The sequence below is a fragment of the Carassius auratus genome, chromosome 38 (genome assembly GCF_003368295.1).
Source record: "Carassius auratus strain Wakin chromosome 38, ASM336829v1, whole genome shotgun sequence".
NCBI classification, from domain to species: domain Eukaryota; kingdom Metazoa; phylum Chordata; class Actinopteri; order Cypriniformes; family Cyprinidae; genus Carassius; species Carassius auratus.
In genome coordinates, this window is record NC_039280.1 from 18,183,786 (window position 1) to 18,193,769 (window position 9,984).

At 37.1% G+C, this 9,984-nt stretch overlaps 1 protein-coding gene across 1 annotated transcript; it reads left to right on the forward strand.

Annotated features, from left to right (window-relative positions):
- The first annotated feature begins 2,428 nt into the window (after positions 1–2,428).
- On the forward strand, positions 2,429–9,404 carry etaa1b (ETAA1 activator of ATR kinase b). Its single transcript, XM_026224548.1, has 6 exons — positions 2,429–2,766; positions 3,059–3,187; positions 3,581–3,639; positions 3,718–3,824; positions 4,228–5,582; positions 8,615–9,404. The coding sequence occupies exons 1-6, from the start codon at positions 2,601–2,603 to the stop codon at positions 8,740–8,742; spliced, it is 1,944 nt and encodes a 647-aa protein (XP_026080333.1). The 5' UTR covers positions 2,429–2,600; the 3' UTR covers positions 8,743–9,404.
- The last annotated feature ends 580 nt before the right edge of the window (positions 9,405–9,984 follow it).

The following is a 9,984-nucleotide window of genomic DNA, read 5'->3' on the forward strand; positions in this document are numbered from 1 at the left end:
CTACTACTACAAGTTCACTTGCTTTCATAGAGGCCGTTTCTTGTCCATTTATTCCAGAGGAACAAGGTTTTTATTTTGACTAGTAGTTCCTCTCAGCAGGTAGAGTTTGAGGCGTGTGTGTGTCAGCTGTGAGCGCTGACAGCAGCGTCTGGCCCTCACACACACCGCTCCAGCAGGGGAGCCCGGCTGCAGCGTACAGCATTTCAATATCAGCAGAACACTCAGTGTGCAGCCCCCTCAAACATCACACACACACGCACACACGCATGCACGCACACACACACACACAAACACACACACACACCACTTATAAAGAATACAGGCACCATCTAGTGCTTTCATTTGGCAAAGACTTATAAATACAAAAATACATATTTAAAATCCATGCACAATACAAACTTGAATCACAATACAAATAAAATGTCCTACTGAGCACCTATAGTGTGCTTTGAAGTTGATATTTAACATTTTGACATTATTAGTGTTGAGTTCAAGTAAGGGTCTTTGAGTGAAAGACATTTATTAATCGATTTTTATCTTAATTTTATATTGTAGCTTATTATCTTTAATGTTGTTTGGATTTGTCTATAAACGTTTCCAGTCCAAAATATCTTTGTCAAGCCCAAGTACATGTCCACCCGAGTCTGTCCAATTACGAGTTCATTTATAATTGCAGTCCAAGTCCTCTGTCCAAGTACACAAACTCATTTTTTTAAGTATTTTTATAAAATAGAATGCATGGATAATTAAGTACTGTAAACCTACAGTTAGTTGCTCTAGTCCAGTAAATCTTGAAATATTACTAATCATATCAAAGGAAAGTTATACCTACATTTAAAACATAGTAATCATTAAACATAAACCACAAACTGAAGGGGGGCATTTTTAGAATTACACTAAAAGGCAGTTTACTTGCTAAAAAGTATAAACTATCAATAAGCTGACAAAAGTCCTGTAGTATATTGTATACAACAAGTTTTTAAGCATAGTTTTGATCATGTTGATAATTTAGAGGACTTAAAAAATAGCCCTTCAAATACTGCAAGCTTTATTCTTTATCCCTAAACTTTTTTCTTTACTTTTGTCACTCTGCCTATTACAGCTTAAAGAGCAGTTTTCCAGCTTCAGACAGCAATATTTATTTCATATTTAATACACAAGCAGTGCAACGTCCTTGACATTAATCCAGCTGTTATAATGAACGGTTACAGGTAGTGTGGAAACCAGCGAGAGTGTATTATGATGAATGTCTGAGAACCGTAGCATGTTTTGTTGCTGCTGTGGGATAAACAGCTGGATTATGTCCAGCAGGCATTGCTCCGAGGACAAGCAAATGGATGGAAGTCAATGGGCAGAAGACCAACAGAGATGTGTTTTCAAAATTAAATATCTGAGAACACTGAGGTATTGTAATGCAATCAAACAGAAATATTTATTGACAGAAAATGTAGAGCAAAATACAAGAAATATGGGTAGAAGAAAATTGGTATTTTAATACGGGCTTAAGGAGAATGATACATCATGTTCAGAGACCCATAGCAGATAGTTGGAGAAGATGAAATGCTGATTTCGCTTTCTTAAGGCATGGCCTTTTTTTTTTTTTTCTTTTTTTTTTTGCACAGCAGAATTCCATGAGTGAAATGCAATTTAATTTTTAAAAGTGCATACATGTGATTCTATGACATGAAGGTACGCACAGAAAATGCATGCCTCTCTTTTAGATTTAGTGAGATCTATTAATCGCAATTATCTTGAAACTGATATTAAGATCAAATCTGTGCATATGGTATGCATGTTTTACGGCGCCACTGATATAAAAGATGAAAGAAATGGTTCATCACAGAAGGCTAGGGCCTTATTTATAAAGCGTGCATTTGCACAGATTTGATCTCAAAGTGTGTATGCTAAAATCCACCCTAATGTTCATTTTCAAGTTTGTTGAACTATGACATGCAATTTTACCCTGTTGACCATTATAAAGCTATATCAATGGCCATTTATTAAATTATTTATTTATCAAAGTTATAGTATAAATCAATATAATATAGCCTATTTACTTTTTAAAAGCATGGATAAACACATAAACACAACTACTTTGTATTATTATTATTATTAATAATATGTAGCTAGGCATTTTACTTTCTGGCATGTCTGTAATTCTACAATACGCATCCAATGCACTGCTTTACTCAGTCAAAGCCAGAAGTAGTGTATTTATTGTAAGGTATTTTTCACGTTCATGTTTCAGTTACAGGGTGGATTTTAATTGTATATTAATTGTAGTTTCGTTGTATTATTTTATTGTTTTTTCTTATGCACAAGGATTGTTGTAATGTATTTACAGCGCTACTCGAGAAGGTCAAACTGTTGTGGATACAAAGCTGCAATGAGAAGACAAAGTCTCGCGAGATGCCAACGGCCAATCAGGAACGCGCCTTCATGTAAATGTTCAAAAAACATGGCGGCGATGTAGGAGACCACTCTTACCGGAGCACCCAAGCGTTTTCCAGATTTAAACCAGATAGCGCAGATATTTTTCCACTAGTTCAACCAAGTTATGAATCCTGGAGCGGTATTGTTTATATTAGTTAAAATAAGTCATGACCGACACGAGAAACATCGCTGTGTGCCATATATCAGATGCGAGAGAAAGTCGGAGCAGAACTTCCAAAGTTTCCCAGAACAAGATGAAAACAAAGAGACGAATGATCGGACTCAAACAGTCCCAGTCTCCGTCTTGTCACACTTCATACAACTGTCGCAAAGGTAATAACTTACTTTTGTAAGTCATAACTTACCAAAACGCGCGTCAATCGAGCTCAAAGCAGATGCACGTTTCTTTTTAGAAAACAGTAACGTTACTGTCGCGGTTTCATTAAACTTAACGATTCTCATATTCGTGTTGTTTAAATGACACACCAAGCTAACATACTTCAAAGAATAGCATGGTTCTACAGTGGAACATGGCCAAAGTAATGTTACTCATCGCTAGTGTCGACGTGGAAGGTTATTCACTCCATACTAATCGTAGTGTTGTAATTATTATTTTAATTCTCAGATTTTACCACCCCAAAACGCCGACCAAGAATCCGATTCAACGGTTGTCACAGTGGAGATTCTCCTAATGAGACCGAATCCCCTCAAGACATCATCTGGGATACCAACTCACCCTCTCAGAACCTGAATGGCAAGTGTGATCATAAAACTTCAAGTAGTCTGTATTTATATCCTCTTAAACAACTGTACATATGAGGGTTCCTTTTCATTTCTTTCATGAATGCAAACCAAAAAAAACAGGATTGTTAATAACTGATAATGAACGATAAGTTTCACGTGACGTAAAACATAAGATCTCAGCAGTAAAATGAATTTAAAAAGTAAAAGTGTGTGTGTGTTATCGAAGTCCGACTCAAGATACCTTCATCTTTGTATTTGTGTATTATTTATGTCTCATGCAAACTATAACATGCTTATAATGATATAAACACTAAATATATTTGTGAACCGATTGCTGTTTTTTATCGTGTATCAGCCTAAAAAAAAACTTTTGTATTGTGTATACATTTGTAACTGTTCACAGGACAAGGAGATGGGAGAGTCATTGAAATATCTGAGATTGTCAGTAGAATTGCACCAAAAGTAAGTATTAAACTAAGTCAAATATAGACAGTACAATTGCAATTATGGGTATCATGGTAAATGTAATGTATGTTTAAGGTTAAGAAGGCAAATGAAGGGGACTCAGTGCTCCAGTGGATTGGAGATGGTGCCATACCCTGCACTCCAGAGATCAGACAGCCCAGAGTCCGGAGGATCTCAGCACGGTATGCGTCCTATTATCAACGACATGATGAATACTTAAAAGGTGCTCTAAACATTTTTTTTTTGGGACTGTCATACATAATATGACTGTATTACCTGACATGCAACTGTAAGCATATTAAATATTATAATTTGAACTTGACCTCTACTGTACAGTTGTAGCACACCAACCATCTCTCCAGCACCATTACACCACTGGATCAGAGTTCTTTAGTTAAAAATTAATTAAAAATCAAAAGCTCATCTTGTAAGAGGGGTGCTTAGATTAACGTAAGTACGAATTGCATTTTCAGTATGTGTTTTTAAATTAATAGAGCCATGCAAGTGACATTATTTACATACACACAGAATTCCCTGTCATATATTTGTGATTTTCATATTTATGTCCCAATCTCTTTCCATCAGGCAGAGCAATGTTGAGGACCTCATGAAACTTGCCAAGCAGTTTGACATCAATATGACTCGCCAGGACAAAGAGAAAAAACAGGAGAGCACAGAACAAGTCAATATGCAACAAAGTGACGGCAAAGCGTCAACGGAAAGGTCAACATCTGTCAAAGTCTCATCAGAACAACTGACCAGCTGCTCATCTCAAGCCCGTCAGGACGAGGCGGAGCTTCAGGCGTTGTTTGACGGTCCCACTCAGCACATAAGTGGGAGACTGAGCCCGCCGTCAATAAACTGCACACCAGAAAGCAAAATTGAACCTGTAGCACCGGCAGAACAAAAGCTGAAGAGCGCTCCTGTAGATGCACCTAAAACCACAAAGGTGGACTTTGAAGATGACTGGGAAAACGATGACCTTCTGAATGACTCGTTTGTGTTAGAAATGACACAGAACCCAGTTCCGTTGAATGTAGCTCCGAAACCGAGCACTGCTCAGCCTGAGTCTTGCTCTAGCAGATGTCATGTTGTGGCCGAGGTTCATCCATCTGTAAACTTCTGCTTAGAGACTCAAAAGAGCATTAGCAAAACCAGCACCTTTACCAAGACACTTCCTGAAGTCCAAACATCTAATCAAAGCACTTTTAGATCAAAGCCGCCTGCTTCTGCTCAGAATCACACAACTGACAAGCTGCTAAAGACTTCACCTGTGGACCAAGTGAAGCAGCAAACACATTCATCCCAGAGTACAAGACCAGTCCAGCTTGACAGAATGACCAAAGACTGTGGAGCTTCAAGTCAAGCTTCTTCTGCCAAGTTTGATGGGGTTTCGGAGGAGGACATGAAGTCTCTTTTTGATTCCGATGGTCTGTGGAATGACGAAGCAGAGGATGATCTTCTTTGTCAGGCCTGCGATGACGTGGAGAAGTTATCGACCAGTCAGGAACAGCAAAGACTGAACGAGGAGAACAAAAACCTTGCACATTACAAATCAAGAAGCTTTGCATCTAAAGCACCTTCCAATTCTGACACCATTCGTGCCCAGACCGTGGGCATCAACAATAAGAGTCAACCACAAGAACCCACAAAGTCCACACGCATCTTTGCCCGCTCAAATTCAGTACCGTGTACAAGCAGCAGTTCTGGACTTAAACAGGGCTACAATGTGTTGCCGGCAACTAAAAGTTCCAGCTCTGGATTGAGAAGCCATAGTGCACAGTATTATGGACATGCACAAGGGAAAAGTGACTTAGGACCTCGGCCTGGTTCCTCACAGACTGTTAGGCCACACAGCTCAACAGTAGGAAACGCTGCTAACGCCCACCATCACTCCTTCAAAAGACATCTGTCGGACTCCATGACGCTCACCAACAAAGGTAAGCTTTGTACGTTGTGGCACCTAAGCTCTGAAACTGCATCATTGAATACTCCTACAGGAAGATGACTGTAATAGGCAAGTTTGCTTAACCTGTTAAAGGAATAGTTTAAACATAAATCAAAATTGTGTCATCATTTATTCACCCTCATGTTGTTCCAAATCCATTGACTTTCTTTCCTCTGTGGAACACGAGGGAATTTATTCAGGAATATTCACAATGCTCTTTTCAATTAGGCGGAAGCACACCAGCGGCAGTTTCTTCTTTTTTTTTTTTTTTTTTGATTGGTTTAAATTTAAATTATTAATTTATTGAAATAAACATCAGTTTATTCAAATTAATAACACTTTTAGAGCCCTATGGAATCTGTTTTATTCTTCCAAAATTCTTTTTTTTTCTTCTTTTTTTTTCAGGATTCTGTTTTTATGGTTTAATTCAAGTGAAATGATCAGAAACATGTCAAATCAATGTAGTTCATAAAACTTTAACAGATTAATAATTTAAAGTAATATTTTTTTTTCTGCATTTAATGTAAATTTAACATTTAGTACAGACTTTTCATCTTTAAAATTAACAGACACTAGCAGATTTCAAATTTTTTGTGATAATTGTACTGCCCTACATTTGATTTATTAATTTGAGATTTTTGTTGGCTTATTAAAGACTAGACAATGAAAAATACTTGATCATACCCTTAAAAAAGAAAATATAAAACTCATAACAAAAACAATGCATCAAATCTTTCTGACTATTTTTTTTTTTTTTTTTTTTTCAGGAGCATACGCTTACACAGTGTATGTTTAAAATGCCAAAACCCTGAACTTGCACATGATTATAAGTCAAATGGTCAACAAAATGAGTAGAAAAAGTACTTTCTGAAATAAAATAGTGTTATGTTACTTTGGATACCGTTTTAGTCATGTTTTCCTGCCAGTTTCCACACTTAGTATTCAAAACATGAAGGTGCAGAAAGAATTCTGGAAGAGGTCTGAATCTCTTTCTCCGTCATGGTTTTGCTTTCTCATGCTGACTTGAAATGTATATGACGTCATCTAATGCATTGGCACTGCAAATGCAGAAGGATCGTTGCATGATCTCAAAGCAACACGCAGACAAGAGGATAGGGATCACTTCCAATTGGAATTTGCCCGGGAACCGTTTGGTACCGATACTAGTACCGGCATTCCAGTGAGAGTAAATCCTATTAAGTGCATTTCTCACAAAACTATAGAGTGACTTATGAAAAAATATTGAGTAACACTTTAGTTTAGGGGCCAATTCTAACTATTATTTAGTTGCTTGTGAGCATGCATATTACCAGTGTCAACCCTCTACACACATCTTGGCAATGAAATTGCCATTTGTGCATTTGCTCCGCCCACTATGGAGAAACCGGCTTGTTCGAAAAAGCTAATTCAAAATGAACTCCATTATTTTGACAGGAAAATACAACAAAGAATATAGTTTACATGTAGCTTGTAAGTTCAGTGTGGTAAGACTCTCGCTCTTCTCTTTGCATGTGTGAGAAACAGTGATATCAGCAAAGCAACGGCGAGCTGTGCGCCTTCACACAGAGTTTACAGTTCGGCAAATACAGCTGGGATAAACTGAAAAGTAAAGATCGCTTTATGTAGAGAGAACTCTGAAGCGCTCAGTCAGTGTTCAGCGAGTGAAAATGTGCTAATCTTATAATAGCCTTAAGCACACACACTGGCGACTAGAATCTAAGAATTTATTAGCCAAAGGCTAACGATAGACATAATTTAGTCGCATTGAGTAAAATTTAGTCACACACACGAGTGATTTACTCGCAATATAGAGGGTTGAGTGTGTTGTCTGTTTACTAATACTTATAAAACCACATATTAATGCATTATTCTGTATTACCCAATACATAAACCTAACTATCTTACTATTAAGAAGCAGCACATTAGGGTTTTTCTGAGTCAAAAGTCATAGTTCAGTGTTTCCCAAAGACTTACACTCTGTGTTTGGTGGCACTTCCCCTGGGGGAAATGTATATATGTATATAATGTAAATATAAAACAGCAGAGGGGCTTGTTGAAAGTGCAAAGTCATCCTCTTCCAGCAGAAGGCGCTGTAAGAGCGGCAGAAACAGTAGTTACCCTGGTAACGTAATGTAAAATGTAAACAGTGCTGCGCTCATGATGAAGGCATTATATGAAAGATTAAATAAAAATGACATCAAAACTTTTCTGAAGACAGTCAGATTCCTTCAGTAAGATACCTTTATATAAAAACACTTGTGCAGTGATCGTGTTTATTTAAAGTCAAATCATTTTGGAAAATCTATTTGTGGTGGTCAGTGTTGATATTGTCACGGGCCGCCAAAAAATAAAACAATGTAAAGAAAACCCAGTAGTTCATGATTAGTTAATAGTGAAAACTGGTTTCCAGACTTAAGTGTGACCAAATATTGTGCACAATAAAATACTTTGATGATATTTCTTGATGTACTTTGGCAGCCACTAGTCTAATCTTCAAAATTCTCTTTTTTTTTTTGCTCCGTTGCAGAAAGTCAGTCGTGAGGATGAGTAAATAATGTCATTTTAAAGTTTAGGATAAGCTATTCCTTTATCTCTTATGGTTGTCCTCTGATGTACTTATTGCAGTAGAAATATGGGTAACATTTTAGATTAGAGAATACTATTCACTGTTTAGAAATTGCTTATTAGAATGCACATTAGTAGTATATTGGTTGTTTACTATATAAAGTGAACTTATAAAGCACATATTAATGCATGGCCATCTAGATCCCCCTAACCCTTCCAAATACCTAAATATAACTAGTACAATACTACCTTAATATCATACCACCAAACTAGGAGTCTGAGGGAAAACTCTTAAATTAATAATGAATGTTTCCTAATCTAAAGTGTTACTGAAAACCTGACTAGTAATTCACTTTTATGCTGCATGCAAACTTTAAAAGTTCACACTTTTCAAAATGTACATTTCCCAGTCCAATTGCACAGAATCATAACAAAACTTTTGTTTGTGTTGTCTTGCAGTTTTTATTTCGTCCCATACGACCAATGCCAAATGTTCAGCTGCTGAGATTGAGAGAAAAAAACAGGAAGCGATTGCGAGGAGGAGAATACGGATGCAGGCTAGCCAAAAAAACGGAGCACCTACATAAAACACCACAGAGGAGCCTGTACCAGACTGAATGCCACTAATGTTTAGGGCTCTAAAGGGCTAAATTATACAATGAGGGCTGAGAAACATATCGCTACATACTAATTAAGAGTTTAACGCTAATTTGTCTCTTTGAAAGAGATGTTACTTGAAGATTTCTCATGCTTTTATTGAATAATGTTTCTCAGTGTTAAATCGGTCTAACTGCCAAACTAAATGACTAGTTACAAAAAAGCAATTTCTCACACATTACGGTTCCGTTATTACAGCCCAGTATTGTCAGTAAAATTAATGGCAGATGTCTACAAGTCTTGTTTTCTTCTTCTTCAACATTTGATGAGGCATTTCTCACATATGAAAAAAAAAAAACAGAACAGACTTCGAATTATGTCGAACAAATTTGAGGTCGCTTTCAATTGGTCGCATGATTGAGTCTAGTCTTCTGATTATAGTGTTTACCTGTTGAAAACTGTGGAAAAAATACTTGAACCAAGCTAAAGGTCCTGGAGATCTGTCTTTTTTTTTTTTTTTTTTGTATTGTTTTATGTTCCATTTTTCTGTTTAAAACAAATCACAGTATTAAAAGAAGCAAGCAAAATGAAACAAAACGTGACATTGTGTATTATTGCTTTCAAAAATCTCTATTAAAACATTTTGAACGTTCACCGACTGCAATCTTTGGGTCTCTGTCTGTGCCTGACAACATAATGACTTAATTACATCCAGAAATATAATAGTTCAGATGTCTTAACCTCATCCATAACAAATCAATGTGTAATGCTCTGGAATATAATCTTTTGAAAATGAAATTTTCTAGGCTAATAATAAAACATCATCCTCCACACCTGGTTTATTGTATATGTCACAATGTTAGTCATTGTGTGCCTCGGGGAATGTGGGCACAGCGTTGGGATCCGGCCCCTGGCCTTCTCAGGTGTAAGTGTCCTGCAGGTGTGTGCGTGTTTGGACTCGGCCGGTCGAGACGAAGCATAGCTAGTGCATTGTAGCGTAAACCCTCCTCTCCCGCACAATTACTGTAAATCAAATGCCACCGTAATTTGGCAAGAGGATGAGGACTTTTTTATTACTGTGATTATGGTTATGATGATGACTACAATTTAATCCAAGCAGATGATGAAAACGCCGGGCCCTACAGGTGTTGAGTTCGTACTATATAGAATTTGGTGAAGGATTCTTCTGTAATGTGGCATTATCAACTGCTGTGGAACGGAGTAATGGGTGT

Coding starts and splice junctions, on each gene's coding strand:
- etaa1b (XM_026224548.1), top strand. CDS start 2,601: ATGACCGACACGAGAAACATCGCTGTGTGCCATATATCAGATGCGAGA. Junction 3,640..3,717: donor TCAGTAGAATTGCACCAAAA/GTAAGTATTAAA, acceptor TGTATGTTTAAG/GTTAAGAAGGCAAATGAAGG. Junction 3,825..4,227: donor GTCCGGAGGATCTCAGCACG/GTATGCGTCCTA, acceptor TCTTTCCATCAG/GCAGAGCAATGTTGAGGACC.